Source organism: Entelurus aequoreus, linkage group LG04 (genome assembly GCF_033978785.1).
Source record: "Entelurus aequoreus isolate RoL-2023_Sb linkage group LG04, RoL_Eaeq_v1.1, whole genome shotgun sequence".
In the NCBI taxonomy this organism is placed as follows: Eukaryota; Metazoa; Chordata; class Actinopteri; order Syngnathiformes; family Syngnathidae; genus Entelurus; species Entelurus aequoreus.
Window position 1 is genome coordinate 9,817,521 of NC_084734.1, and position 16,619 is coordinate 9,834,139.

The following is a 16,619-nucleotide window of genomic DNA, read 5'->3' on the forward strand; positions in this document are numbered from 1 at the left end:
TGCTTCTTATAACTTTCAGAAAGACAATTTTAGAGAAAAAATACAACCTTAAAAAGGATTTTAGGATTTTTAAACACATATACCTTTTTACCTTTTAAATTCCTTCCTCTTCTTTCCTGACAATTTAAATCAATGTTCAAGTAAATTTATGTTTTTTATTGTAAAGAATAATAAATACATTTTAATTTAATTCTTCATTTTAGCTTCTGTTTTTTCGATGAAGAATATTTGTGAAATATTTCTTCAAACTTATTATGATTAAAATTCCAAAAAATTATTCTGGCAAATCTAGAAAATCTGTAGAATCAAATTTAAATCTTATTTCAAAGTCTTTTGAATTTCTTTTAAAATTTTTGTTCTGGAAAATCTAGAAGAAATAATGATTTGTCTTTGTTAGAAATATAGCTTGGTCCAATTTGTTATATATTCTAACAAAGTGCAGATTGGATTTTAACCTATTTAAAACATGTCATCAACATTCTAAAATTAATCTTAGTCAGGAAAAATTACTAATGATGTTCCATAATTTATTTTTATTTTTTTTTCAAAAAGATTCGAATTAGCTAGTTTTTCTCTTCTTTTTTTCGGTTGAATTTTGAATTTTAAAGAGTCGAAATTGAAGATAAACTATGTTTCAAAATTTAATTGTAATTTTTTTCATGTTTTCTCCTCTTTTAAACCGTTCAATTAAGTGTAAATATCATTAATTATTAATAATAACATAGAGCTAAAGGTAAATTGAGCAAATTGGCTATTTCTGGCAATTTATTGAAGTGTGTATCAAACTGGTAGCCCTTCGCATTAATCACTACCCAAGAAGTAGCTCTTGCTTTCAAAAAGGTTGGTGACCCCTGCCTTAGAACATGTCTCTGGGTAAAACCCTGTAGAATAAGACAGGAGAACCCGGGGCGTGTAAATTACGTTTAAAAAAGCAAAAGTAGTTTTTTACTTCTTCATTCCTGTGTCATTTCCAGCTCAAATAAATTCACATCCAGATTTGTCCGAGATACACACTATCGTGTACAATATAAAAAACAAGATAATGAACCTTCCATCTTTGTTTTGTTTTTAGCCCACACTTGAGCTCAGTGATGAGCGATGTACGCGAACAACTATTTTGACTCCACTTGGCAACGTCCTCCAGAGATGACAAGTCTTTTACTACGAGTGTCCAAATGTGAAATCTAAATCGAGATGCCAGATCCCAGAGTGGCGTTTCCTATCTCCCGTTGCATTGCAGTCTGTCAGGGCCATGGTATCCCCAGAGCAGAGAGGACCGGCTAATTTTAGGTGGTCTTGTGTGATGTTACTCAAGGCATCACACTAGAAAGCCACCAGTGTGATTTATGTTGTATTACACAACATGATGGGAATAAAGTGCCCAATGTGTTTGTGTTGATGACTCCGCAGACAGACGGACCGGAGCTTGTGGAGGGTAAAGACCCAGGAGGCGGGACTCCAAAAGGGGACACAGAAGGTCAGGGGGTCCAGGGGGTGGAGGATAAGGTGGCACAAGGGGGAGGTGAGGAACCCCGAGCAGCTGCTTCAGAGTGGACTGAAGATAAGGACGAGGCGTCTCCTGGTGTTGACAGGGAGGAACCTGGAGAGGAACTGGATGGAGCGCAGGGGGAGGAGGGGGAGGGTGAAGAACAGGTGGAGGAGGTCCAAAATAGAGAGGCTCTCAAAGATGGAGAGGAGATGCAGACTGGGAGAGTACCGGAAAAGATGAATGAGGATAAATATATTGATATGGTGAGTGAGGAAATGGGCGCTGATAAGGTGAAAGAGGAAAAAAGTGTCGCTAAGGTAAGCAAGGAAAGGGATACTGATAAGGTGAAAGAGAAAAAAGTTATTGATGAGGTGAAAGAAGAAAATGACACTGATAAGGTGAAAGAGGAGAAAGGTGTTGATAAGGTGAGCCAGGGACGGGACACTGATAAGGTCAATAAGAAAAAGGGTGTTGATAAGGTGAAAGAGAAAAAAGGGACTGATAAGGTGAAAGAAGAAAAAAAGGTTGATAAGGTGGGAAAAGAAAAAAAGCCTGATAAGGTGAAAGAGGAAAAAGATGTTGATAAGGTGAGTGAGGAAAAAGGTGTTGATAAGGTGAGCAAGGAACGGGACACTGATAAGGTCAATAAGAAAAAGGGTGTTGATAAGGTGAAAGAGAAAAAAGGTGTTGATAAGGTGAGCGAGGAAAAGGGGACTGATAAGGTGAAAGAGGAAAAAAGTGTTGATAAGGTCAATAAGAAAAAGGGTGTTGATAAGGTGAAAGAGAAAAAAGGGGTTGATAAGGTGAAAGAGAAAAAAGGTGTTGCTAAGGTGAGCGAGGAAAAGGGGACTGATAAGGTGAGCGAGGAAAAGGGGACCGAAAAGGTGAAAGAGGGAAAAGGTGCTGATAAGGTGAGCCAGGAACAGGACACTGATAAGGTCAATAAGGAAAAGGGTGTTGTTGATAAGGTGAAAGAGGAAAAGGGTGCTGATAAGGTGAGCCAGGAACAGGACACTGATAAGGTGAATAAGGAAAAGGGTGTTGTTGATAAGGTGAAAGAAGAAAAAGCAGAAAAGGAGGTGAAGAAGAAAGAAGGCAAGGAAACAGAAGCAAAAGAAAAAGAGTCAGGAAAGTCCAAGAAGAACCCAAAGTCTGCACCTCCGGCCGTGTCTCGCCCAAGACCCTCAGCCCGCTCTGGCAGGGCGTCCGCCAGGAGGGACATCCTGGCCAAGTTCCAGCAAGGCGCACCCGAGTAAGTCCTGGAAAACACACACAACTGATAAAGTTTGATGACTCGGACTCACAGACAATCTATCGGTGTTTTGTCCTCAGGACGCCCGTCACACCAAACTTCAAACTTCAAAAGTCTGCGTCCGCCTCGGCCACTGGCGCCTCCATCAAGCAGAGGATGCTGCAGTGGTGCCAGAGCAAGACACGCAACTACCAGGTAGACTTGGACACGACGGTAGCAAGACACGCAACTACCAGGTAGACTTGGACACGACGGTAGCAAGACACGCAACTACCAGGTAGACTTGGACACGACGGTAGCAAGACACGCAACTACCAGGTAGACTTGGACACGACGGTAGCAAGACACAAAACTACCAGGTAGACTTGGACTTGATGGTAGCAAGACACGCAACTACCAGGTAGACTTGGACATGATGGTAGCAAGACACGCAACTACCAGGTATACTTGGACACGACGGTAGCAAGACACAAAACTACCAGGTAGACTTGGACATGACGGTAGCAAGACACACAGCTACCAGGTAGACTTGGACACGACGGTAGCAAGACACGCAACTACCAGGTAGACTTGGACACGACGGTAGCAAGACACGCAACTACCAGGTAGACTTGGACATGACGGTAGCAAGACACGCAACTACCAGGTATACTTGGACACGACGGTAGCAGGACACAAAACTACCAGGTAGACTTGGACATGACGGTAGCAAGACACGCAACTACCAGGTAGACTTGGACACGACGGTAGCAAGACACGCAACTACGAGTTAGACTTGGACACGACGGTAGCAAGACACGCAACTACCAGGTAGACTTGGACACGACGGTAGCAAGACACGCAACTACCAGGTAGACTTGGACACGACGGTAGCAAGACACGCAACTACCAGGTAGACTTGAACACGACGGTAGCAAGACACGCAACTACCAGGTAGACTTGGACATGACGGTAGCAAGACACGCAACTAGCAGGTAGACTTGGACATGACGGTAGCAAGACATGCAACTACCAGGTAGACTTGGACACGACGGTAGCAAGACACGCAACTACCAGGTAGACTTGGACATGACGCTAGCAAGACACGCAACTACCAGGTAGACTTGGACACGACGGTAGCAAGACACAAAACTACCAGGTAGACTTGGACTTGATGGTAGCAAGACACGCAACTACCAGGTAGACTTGGACACGACGGTAGCAAGACACGCAACTACCAGGTAGACTTGGACACGACGGTAGCAAGACACAAAACTACCAGGTAGACTTGGACATGACGGTAGCAAGACACGCAACTAGCAGGTAGACTTGGACATGACGGTAGCAAGACACGCAACTACCAGGTAGACTTGGACACGACGGTAGCAAGACACGCAACTACCAGGTAGACTTGGACACGACGGTAGCAAGACACAAAACTACCAGGTAGACTTGGACTTGATGGTAGCAAGACACAAAACTACCAGGTAGACTTGGACTTGATGGTAGCAAGACACGCAACTACCAGGTATACTTGGACATGACGGTAGCAAGACACGCAACTACCAGGTATACTTGGACACGACGGTAGCAAGACACAAAACTACCAGGTAGACTTGGACATGACGGTAGCAAGACACACAGCTACCAGGTAGACTTGGACACGACGGTAGCAAGACACGCAACTACCAGGTAGACTTGGACACGACGGTAGCAAGACACGCAACTACCAGGTAGACTTGGACATGACGGTAGCAAGACACGCAACTACCAGGTATACTTGGACACGACGGTAGCAGGACACAAAACTACCAGGTAGACTTGGACATGACGGTAGCAAGACACGCAACTACCAGGTAGACTTGGACACGACGGTAGCAAGACACGCAACTACGAGTTAGACTTGGACACGACGGTAGCAAGACACGCAACTACCAGGTAGACTTGGACACGACGGTAGCAAGACACGCAACTACCAGGTAGACTTGGACACGACGGTAGCAAGACACGCAACTACCAGGTAGACTTGAACACGACGGTAGCAAGACACGCAACTACCAGGTAGACTTGGACATGACGGTAGCAAGACACGCAACTAGCAGGTAGACTTGGACATGACGGTAGCAAGACATGCAACTACCAGGTAGACTTGGACACGACGGTAGCAAGACACGCAACTACCAGGTAGACTTGGACATGACGCTAGCAAGACACGCAACTACCAGGTAGACTTGGACACGACGGTAGCAAGACACAAAACTACCAGGTAGACTTGGACTTGATGGTAGCAAGACACGCAACTACCAGGTAGACTTGGACACGACGGTAGCAAGACACGCAACTACCAGGTAGACTTGGACACGACGGTAGCAAGACACAAAACTACCAGGTAGACTTGGACATGACGGTAGCAAGACACGCAACTAGCAGGTAGACTTGGACATGACGGTAGCAAGACACGCAACTACCAGGTAGACTTGGACACGACGGTAGCAAGACACGCAACTACCAGGTAGACTTGGACATGACGGTAGCAAGACACGCAACTACCAGGTAGACTTGGACACGACGGTAGCAAGACACAAAACTACCAGGTAGACTTGGACATGACGGTAGCAAGACACGCAACTACCAGGTAGACTTGGACACGACGGTAGCAAGACACGCAACTACCAGGTAGACTTGGACATGACGGTAGCAAGACACGCAACTAGCAGGTAGACTTGGACACGACGGTAGCAAGACACAAAACTACCAGGTAGACTTGGACTTGATGGTAGCAAGACACGCAACTACCAGGTAGACTTGGACATGATGGTAGCAAGACACGCAACTACCAGGTATACTTGGACACGACGGTAGCAAGACACAAAACTACCAGGTAGACTTGGACATGACGGTAGCAAGACACACAGCTACCAGGTAGACTTGGACACGACGGTAGCAAGACACGCAACTACCAGGTAGACTTGGACACGACGGTAGCAAGACACGCAACTACCAGGTAGACTTGGACATGACGGTAGCAAGACACGCAACTACCAGGTATACTTGGACACGACGGTAGCAAGACACAAAACTACCAGGTAGACTTGGACATGACGGTAGCAAGACACGCAACTACCAGGTAGACTTGGACACGACGGTAGCAAGACACGCAACTACGAGTTAGACTTGGACACGACGGTAGCAAGACACGCAACTACCAGGTAGACTTGGACACGACGGTAGCAAGACACGCAACTACCAGGTAGACTTGGACACGACGGTAGCAAGACACGCAACTACCAGGTAGACTTGAACACGACGGTAGCAAGACACGCAACTACCAGGTAGACTTGGACATGACGGTAGCAAGACACGCAACTAGCAGGTAGACTTGGACATGACGGTAGCAAGACATGCAACTACCAGGTAGACTTGGACACGACGGTAGCAAGACACGCAACTACCAGGTAGACTTGGACATGACGCTAGCAAGACACGCAACTACCAGGTAGACTTGGACACGACGGTAGCAAGACACAAAACTACCAGGTAGACTTGGACTTGATGGTAGCAAGACACGCAACTACCAGGTAGACTTGGACACGACGGTAGCAAGACACGCAACTACCAGGTAGACTTGGACACGACGGTAGCAAGACACAAAACTACCAGGTAGACTTGAACATGACGGTAGCAAGACACGCAACTACCAGGTAGACTTGGACACGACGGTAGCAAGACACGCAACTACCAGGTAGACTTGGACATGACGGTAGCAAGACACGCAACTACCAGGTAGACTTGGACACGACGGTAGCAAGACACAAAACTACCAGGTAGACTTGGACATGACGGTAGCAAGACACGCAACTACCAGGTAGACTTGGACACGACGGTAGCAAGACACAAAACTACCAGGTAGACTTGGACATGACGGTAGCAAGACACACAACTACCAGGTAGACATGGACATGACGGTAGCAAGACACGCAACTACCAGGTAGACTTGGACATGACGGTAGCAAGACACGCAACTACCAGGTAGACTTGGACATGACGGTAGCAAGACACAAAACTACCAGGTAGACTTGGACTTGATGGTAGCAAGACACAAAACTACCAGGTAGACTTGGACTTGATGGTAGCAAGACACGCAACTACCAGGTATACTTGGACACGATGGTAGCAAGACACGCAACTACCAGGTATACTTGGACACGACGGTAGCAAGACACAAAACTACCAGGTATACTTGGACACGACGGTAGCAAGACACACAACTACCAGGTAGACATGGACACGACGGTAGCAAGACACGCAACTACCAGGTAGACTTGGACATGACGGTAGCAAGACACGCAACTACCAGGTAGACTTGGACATGACGGTAGCAAGACACAAAACTACCAGGTAGACTTGGACTTGATGGTAGCAAGACACAAAACTACCAGGTAGACTTGGACTTGATGGTAGCAAGACACGCAACTACCAGGTAGACTTGGACATGATGGTAGCAAGACATGCAACTACCAGGTATACTTGGACACGACGGTAGCAAGACACAAAACTACCAGGTATACTTGGACACGACGGTAGCAAGACACAAAACTACCAGGTAGACTTGGACATGACGGTAGCAAGACACACAGCTACCAGGTAGACTTGGACATGACATTTTGGGTGTCCCATTCAGTAAAAAACTGTAAAATTCCATTCCGTTTTTTTGAGGTGGTCTGTCATAACGTTTTTAGAACTCTTTTGGACATTGTGACTTTTGGTATTAGTGTGTCAGGTTCAAACACCTATTATCTGTTAAACGAGACAAGAAGCAAGGAATCAAGCAGAGACAGAGTTCAATTTAGCTCATGAGGAGAAACGTTTGGGGCTGTACACTCAGTTACAGTTTCACCCTACGCTCTAAGGTACAGTCCCACGTGCTCCTCTATATATTCGGGAGGTCCCTAGTTAACACCACTGAGGCTGCTTCTGAAGGGAGGGGTGAATGCAAGCCGCCCCAGTAGACACAATACGTGATTATTCAGAATGGAAATGTGCTGACACTCGTGATTTCGCCCTGTCTCTGCTTTGTCTGCGTTGAGGTACTCGATGTCCGTCCTTGGCTGTCAGCAGGCAGGGTGTGGAAACAAACTGCTGATATGCGAGACAACTCGCAATGGAAGATTACAAGTCGTGTGCCTTTGCACAGATAGAAAAGTACAACTTCAGCACAATTGATAATAACTATAGCACTTTAAGCATAAGAGTTGTGTGATAACTTATACATAATTATTCTAACATAGTGTTCCTGGAAAAAAAGGGACCCAAACAGCATATTTTTACAGCTACATGTGTATATATCATTTATACACACATACACATTTATCATTTATTTAAACGGGTATAGCAGATCTATTCTATGTGTCATACTTGATCATTTCGCGATATTGCCATATTTTTGCTGAAAGGATTTAGTATAGAACAACGACGATAAAGATTGCAACTTTTGGTATCTGATAAAAAAAAGGCTTGCCCCTACCGGAAGTAGCGTGACGTAGTCAGTTGAACATATACGCAAAGTTCCCTATTGTTTACAATGATGGCCGCATGAAGTGAGAGAGATTCGGACCGAGAAAGCGACAATTTCCCCATTAATTTGAGCGAGGATGAAAGATTTGTGGATGAGGAAAGTGAAAGTGAAGGACTAGTGGGGAGTGGAAGCTATTCAGATAGGGAAGATGCTGTGAGAGCCGGGGGTGACCTGATATTCAGCTGGGAATGACTACAACAGTAAATAAACACAAGACATATATATACTCTATTAGCCACAACACAACCAGGCTTATATTTAATATGCCACAAATTAATCCCACATAAAAACACCTAGGTGTTTGTTATGCTAGCTCCTAGCTACTAGCTACTAGCTCGAGCTAGTTATAACTTGAGCGGGTAATATGGACGGGATCTCGTATATATAACCCACCAATACAATTCAAACACCTGCACAACACACACACTCACTCAGCCCAAAGAACCGTTCACCTAACCCAAGGTTCATAAAGCTTATATATTTAACCAAAGTTACGTACGTGACACGCACGTACGGGCAAGCAATCAAATGTTTGGAAGCACGCGGGTGGGACCTGATATTCAGCTGGGAATGACTACAACAGTAAATAAACACAAGACATATATATACTCTATTAGCCACAACACAACCAGGCTTATATTTAATATGCCACAAATTAATCCTGCATAACAAACACCTAGGTGTTTGTTATGCTAGCTCCTAGCTCCTAGCTACTAGCTCGAGCTAGTTATAGCAAGCGATCAAATGTTTGGAAGCGTACTCACGGTATCGCATCTGCGTCTGTTAACAAAGTCAAAGTCCTCCTGGTTAGAGTCTCTGTTGTCCGAGTTCTTCGATCTTGACTGCATCTTTCGGGAATGTAAACAATGAAACACCGACTGTGTTGTGTTGCTGACTTCCCTCGCAAAATACTCCGCTTCGCACCGACTTTCTGCTCTGCTTGCTCAGCTTCTTTCTCCATAATGCAATGAACAAATTGCAACAGATTCACCAACACAGATGTCCAGAATACTGTGGAATAATGAGATGGAAACAGCTATTTCGTATTGGCTTCAATGGGGAAGCCATACCTGTGTTCTACTGGCTACGTCACGCGCAAACGTCATCCTCAAAGGCGTTTTGAACCGGAAGTTCCCCGGGAAATTTAAAATTGCACTTTATAAGTTAACCCGGCCGTATTGGCATGTGTTGCAATGTTAAGATTTCATCATTGATATAAAAACTATCAGACTGCGTGGTCGGTAGTAGTGGCTTTCAGTAGGCCTTTAATGGCACTTACAAAAAAGAATTTTAAAAAATTAACCATATCTTCAAGTATAATATTTTATTTCATGACATAACAACCTTGTTTTTTTGTTATTTCCCCCCCCCCCAGGGTGTGAACATTGAAAACTTCTCATCGTCTTGGTGTGATGGGATGGCTTTTTGTGCGCTGATCCACCGCTACTTCCCTGATGCTTTCGACTACAGCACCTTGAAACCCACAGAAAGGGAGAAAAACTTCACACTGGCCTTCCAGACTGCAGAGTAGGTCCTCCATGCAGATCGGGGCCGTCCAAAGTGTGATCCGGGGGGGGGGGGGGGGCACTTTTGGCCCGCAGCTCCAGTTCGTCGAAATACAATCAAACGAAAAAATACAAGTAAAAAATGTAACAAAAAACAGCAAATAAATGTCAAGTAATGAGAAAAGCAAAAATATAGATCCATCCATCCATCCATTTTCTACCGCTTATTCCCTTCGGGGTCGCTGGAGCATATCTCAGCTACAATCGGGCGGAAGGCGGGGTACACCCTGGACAAGTCGCCACCTCATCGCAGGGCCAACACAGATAGACAGACAACATTCACACTCACATTCACACACTAGGGCAGGAGTCGGCAACCCAAAATGTTGAAAGAGCCATATTGGACCAAAAAAACAAAAACAAATCTGTCTGGAGCCGCAAAAAATTAAAAGCCATATTACATACAGATAGTGTGTCATGAGATATACATTTAATTAAGAGGACTTAAAGGAAACTAAATTAGCTCAAATATAGCTACAAATTAGGCATAATGATGCAATATGTACATATAGCTAGCCTAAATAGCATGTTAGCATCGATTAGCTTGCAGTCATGCAGTGACCAAATATGTCTGATTAGCACTCCACACAAGTCAATAACATCAACAAAACTCACCTTTGTGCACTCATGTACAAGGTTAAAAGTGTGGTGGACAAAATGAGACAGAAAAAGAAGTGGCATAAAACACGTCCTAGAAAGTCGGAGAAAGTTATGCATGTAAACAGACTATACGGTGAGTTCAAGGACCGCCAAAATAAGTAGGACAAAACGGCGCTCGCCAAATACTTGAATCAGTGAAGCATATTTAATATAAACAGTGTGATTTATAACAATTACGGAGGTTTGTGTCATGTTTGTCCTCCTACAGAAACCATACTAAAACAAAAAAAATGATTTTTTTTTTCCCCCTCATCTTTTTCCATTCTTCATACATTTTTGAAAAATCTCCAGAGAGCCACTAGGGCGGCGCTAAAGAGCCGCATGCGGCTCTAGAGCCGCGGGTTGCCGACCCCCGCACTAGGGCAAATATAGATCCTAATAGTTAATAATAATGCGCTTTGTCACATATAAAGGTGTTTCTTAACTGAGCGCCCCCTGGACCGCCAAAAAATATCTGTTTTTCAACTGTGGTCCGTATGGGCTGCAGCGGTACTCAGTTGTAATACACTTTTGCACCACTTGAGGCAGTAATGACAATAAATCGTAGGGAATATATATATATATATATATATATATATATATATATATATATATATATATATATATATATATATATATATATATATATATATTCATACGGCCATATATGTTATATATATATATATATATATATATATATATATATATATATATATATATATATATATATATATATATATATATATATATATATATATATATATATATATATCAGGGTTGTCCCGATACTAATATTTTGTATATTTTGATACTTTTCTAAATAAAGGGGACCTCAAAATATGTCATTATTGGCTTTATTATAACAAAAAATCTTAGTGTACATTGGGGCGGTATAGCTCGGTTGGTAGAGCGGCCGTGCCAGCAACTTGAGGGTTGCAGGTTCGATCCCAGCTTCCGCCATCCTAGTCACTGCCGTTGTGTCCTTGGGCAAGACACTTTACCCACCTGCTCCCAGTGCCACCCACAATGGTTTGAATGTAACTTAGATATTGGGTTTCACTATGTAAAGCGCTTTGAGTCACTTGAGAAAAAGCGCTATATAAATGTAATTCACTTCACTTCACATGAAACATATGTTTATTATTGCAATTTAGTCCTTACATAAAATAGTGAACATACTAGACAACTTGTCTTTTAGTAGTAATTTAACAAACAAAGACTCCTAATTAGTCTGCTGACGTATGCAGTAACATATTGTGTCATTTATACACCTATTATTTTGTACACATGAGGGACAAACTGTAAAAAATTGATTATTAATCTACTTGTTCATTTACTGTTAATATCTGCTTATTTTCTGTTTTAACATGTTCTATCTACACTTCTGTTCAAATGTAATAATCACTTATTCTTCTCTCCTTTGATACTTTACATTAGTTTTGGATGATACCACACATTTAGGTATCGACCCGATACCAAGTAGTTACAGGATCATACATTGTTTATATTCAAAGTCCTCATGTGTCCAGGGACATATTTACTGACTTCATAAACATTATATGAATTTTGCATATCATATGACGATAAAAAATATTGATGTAATCATAGTAGTATGGACTACATACGCTCTTGTACTTGGTATCATTACAGTGGATGTCAGGTGTAGATCCAACCCATGGCGTTTGTTGACATTGTGACGCCGGTGAGCTATTGTATCCTCCTACGGTGCGTAGTCAAGCATGTTTCGCTATTCCTCGTCCTCCAGTGATAATGCTACTTGGAATAAACGTACTTTACTTGTCGCCATGGAGATGAGGATTAGTGATTTAGAAGTAGCTAGCCATGTCTTAAAGCAGCTCTTCCTGAGGGTGTTTCAGTGTTATAACTTCACCTTTATCTTTACTTTTTAGGCCAAAATGCGTGCGTTCTCCCTTTTCTGTCTACACACTGTGTCTGCTTGTAAGTACTCCGTGTGTGTGCGCGCTGCCGAACATGCTCCTCTGCTCATAAAACCAGCAATGTCACCACGTGATGACGACGCGCCGTCTTGCCCGTTAATTAAAAAAAAGGGGGACTTTTTTTGAGGCGGTATAGTACCGATTATGATTAATTAGTAGCGCGGTACTATACTAGTACTGGTTTACCGTACAACCCTAATATATATACATATATTTACATATTATTTTTATTATATATATTTATATTTTAATTTTTTTTTAAATTATTATTGATTTAGTTAAAATTCATTTCAGCATGTTAATTATTTTTCTCCATCTCCACCATGCGCTTCACTCCAGGTCCTTGGCTGACTGCTGCCCCCTGCTGGAGGTCCCCGACATGCTCATGATGGGCAACCACCCGGACCCCATGTGTGTGTTCACCTACGTCCAGTCCCTGTGCCAGGGCCTCTCCAAGCTGGAGAAGGACAGGAAAGACAAGGAGGAGAAGGAGAGGAAAGAAAAGGAGGAGAAAGAAGGGAAAGCAAGCAAAGATGCCTCTGAGGCCCAAAAACCAGGAGAGGAAGAGGAGGGTTGTGAGATGGAGGAAGGTGGAGACCTGTTGGTGGAAGCAGAGTCCTAAGGAAGGCACCACCAAAAATTGAGAAGGTCTTAGTTTGTTGTTGCTTCAAAAGCATGAGGACTTATTTCTACACACACTTGTTTGTTTTTATTTATTTCAATGATTATTGAAGGGTCAGGGAATGGGAAGTAAGAAACAATTGCGGTTCTGTGATGATATCAGTGTTGTATATCACCACAGTATCGTTTCCTGGGCTGTGTATCACTAACATGGAAATACTTACAGTTACACTTTCAAAACACGGACAATACACTGTACTGCATCAAAAAGCGACATCGGTGTGTAAAGGATATCACCACATGGGAACACTTCAGAAACTACACTGTCAGTAACTACAGTTGGTCGCTACATCGGTAAGTGCAAGTTAAACCTCTACTTTGCAAAGCGAAAGCCATTTATCAACAACACCCAGAAACGCCGCCGGCTTCGCTGGGCCCCGAGCTCATCTAAGATGGACTGATACAAAGTGGAAAGGTGTTCTGTGGTCTGACGAGTCCACATTTCACATTGTTTTTGGAAACTGTGGACGTTGTGTCCTCCGGAACAAAGATTGTTCTAGGCGCAAAGTGTAAAAGGCAGCATGTGTGATGGTATGGGGGTGTATTAGTGCCCAAGACATGGGTAACTTACACATCTGTGAAGACGCCATTAATGCTGAAAGGTACATACAGCTTTTGGAGCAACATATGTTGCCATCCAAGCAACGTTATCATGGACGCCCCTGCTTATTTCAGCAAGACAATGCCAAGACACGTGTTACAACAGTGTGGCTTGGTAGTAAAAGATTGTGTGAGCAAATTGTTTTAGAACAACATTTCTCAACCAGCTATTGCAAGGAATTTAGGGATTTCACCATCTACGCTCCGTAATATCATCAAAGGGTTCAGAGAATGTGGAGAAATCACTGCACGTAAGCCATGTTATTATGGACCTTCGATCCCTCAGGCATCAAAAAGCGACATCAGTGTGTAAAGGATATCACCACATGGGCTCAGGAACACTTCAAAAAAACACTGTCAGTAACTACTAGTTTATTGCTACATCTGTAAGTGCAAGTTAAAACTCTACTATGCAAAGCGGAAGCCATTTATCAACAACACCCATAAACGCCGCCGGACTGTTGTAGGCACTGAAAGTTACATACAGGTTTTGGAGCCACATATGTTGCCATCCAAGCGACATTATGATGGACGCCCCTGCTTATTTCAGCAAGACAACGCCAAGACATATGTTACAACAGCGTGGCTACATAGTAAAAGAGTGCGGGTACTAGACTGGCCTGCCTGTAGTCCAGACCTGTCTCCCATTGAAAATGTAAAGGCTAAAATATGAGAAGGGAGACTGTTGAACAACTTAAGCTGTACATCAAGCAAGATTGGGAAAGAATTCCACTTCAAAAATGTGTCTCCTCAGTTCCCAAACATTTACTGAGTGTTGTTAAAAGGAAAGGCCATGTAACACAGTGGTAAAAATACCCCTGTGACAACTTTCTTGCAATGTGTTGCTGCCATTAAATTCTAAGTTCATGATTATTTGTAGAGATGTCCGATAATATCTGACTGCCGATATTATCGGCCGATAAATGCTTTAAAAATGTAATATCGGAAATGATTGGTATCGGTTGCCCCCGCGACCCCGAAGGGAATAAGCGGTAGAAAATGGATGGATGGATGGGTTTCAAAAAGTAAAATGTATGACTTTTTAAAATGCCGCTGTGTACACGGCCGTAGGGAGAAGTACAGAGCGCCAATAAACCTTAAAGCACGGCCTTTGCGTGCCGGCCCAATCACATAATATGTACGGCTTTTCACACACACAAGAGAATGCAAGGCATACTTGGTCAACAGCCATACAGGTCACACTGAGGGTGGCCGTATGAACAACTTTAACACTGTTAACACCAAACAAGAATGACAAACACATTTCGGGAGAACATCCGCACCGTAACACAACATAAACACAACAGAACAAATATAACCAGAACCCCTTGCAGCACTAACTCTTCCGGGACGCTACAATATCGGATATCGGCAAAAAAGCCATTATCGGACATCTCTAATTATCTGCAAAAAAAAAACCAGTTTACCAGTGTGAACATGAAATATCTTGTCTTTGCAGTCTATTCAATTGAATATAAGTTGAAAAGGATTTGTTGTATTCTCTTTTTATTTACCATTTACACAACGTGACAACTTCACTGCTTCTGGGTTTTGTACATTTTTGTGTGTCCCATTCAGTAAAAAACTGTAAAAATTCCATTCCGTTTTTTTGAGGTGGTCTGTCATAACTTTTTTAGAACTCTATCGGACATTGTGACTTTTGGTATTGGCATTCCTGGAAAAAGAGGGAGCCAAACACACATACTGTACAGCAGATTTTTACAGCTAAATGTGTATATATCATTTATACACACATACACATTGGCCCCCCCAGACACATTGTTTCTCTCAATGTGGCCCCCGAGTCAAAATACTTGAGTTTATTCAATTAAATAGTGCAGCCTTTTGTAAGCTATTTGGTGGTTATTTGTTGTCAAACGTTTTTATTTGGTTCTCCAAGTACCTCCATAATGACCAGCATTCTATTACAGTAGCATAGTGGGCCTAAGTATACATTTGAAGCAAGGCAGCTGTGTTATTTATAGGTTAGCCACTGTAACATTGCACCCAGTTTAAACTAGGGGTGTGGAACTGGTTTTCATTGAGGGCCACGTCGCAGTTATGTTATATATATATATATATATATATATATATATATATATATATATATATATATATATATATATATATATGTATATATATATATATATATACACATATATATATGTATATATATATATATATATATATATATATATATATATATATATATATATATACACATATATATACACGTATATATATATATATATATATATATATATATATATATATATATATATATATACACATATATATATATACACACACATATATATATATATATATATATACACACACATATATATATATATATATATATATATATATGTATATATATATATATATATATATATATATATATATATATATATATATATATATATATATATATATATATATATATATATATATATATATATAGCATAACTGCGGATCACATTTCTCTCACAGTAGAGGTTTCGATATAAAGTGTATTGTGACTTTGCTATTACTGTGTGGGTTAACAAAATAATAATAATAACAATGATAATAATGATAATAATAACAATAATAGTAAGAAGAATAATGATAATGATAATAATTATTATTAGTAGTAGTATTAGTAGTATTAATAATAATAATAATTTCATCATTCTGGGGATATAAGATGTAGGTTATCTGTTAGGAATATTACCATCTGTATTTAAACTTGATTCATGTTGGCCTCCATCCTGCAGCCCTCTACTGGCCCCTGGTCCATATTTGTGGCCCTGTATTGCGTTTCAGTTGTTTAGTCTGAGCATTAAGTGAGAAAGACCATAAGTTACAACTTGATGGTGTTTTCATCAAGTTAAGGGAA

General features: G+C 41.9%; 1 protein-coding gene across 1 annotated transcript; it reads left to right on the plus strand.

Moving 5' to 3' along the window:
• Positions 1-1,554: 1,554 nt before the first annotated feature.
• smtnl1 (smoothelin-like 1) lies at positions 1,555-15,447 on the plus strand (the record flags this gene model as incomplete). Its single annotated transcript, XM_062043933.1, has 4 exons — positions 1,555-2,741; positions 2,822-2,936; positions 9,671-9,822; positions 12,797-15,447. Coding segments are annotated over 4 exons (1,737 nt in total), but the record flags the coding sequence as incomplete, so codon positions are not given.
• Between the last annotated feature and the right edge of the window lie 1,172 nt (positions 15,448-16,619).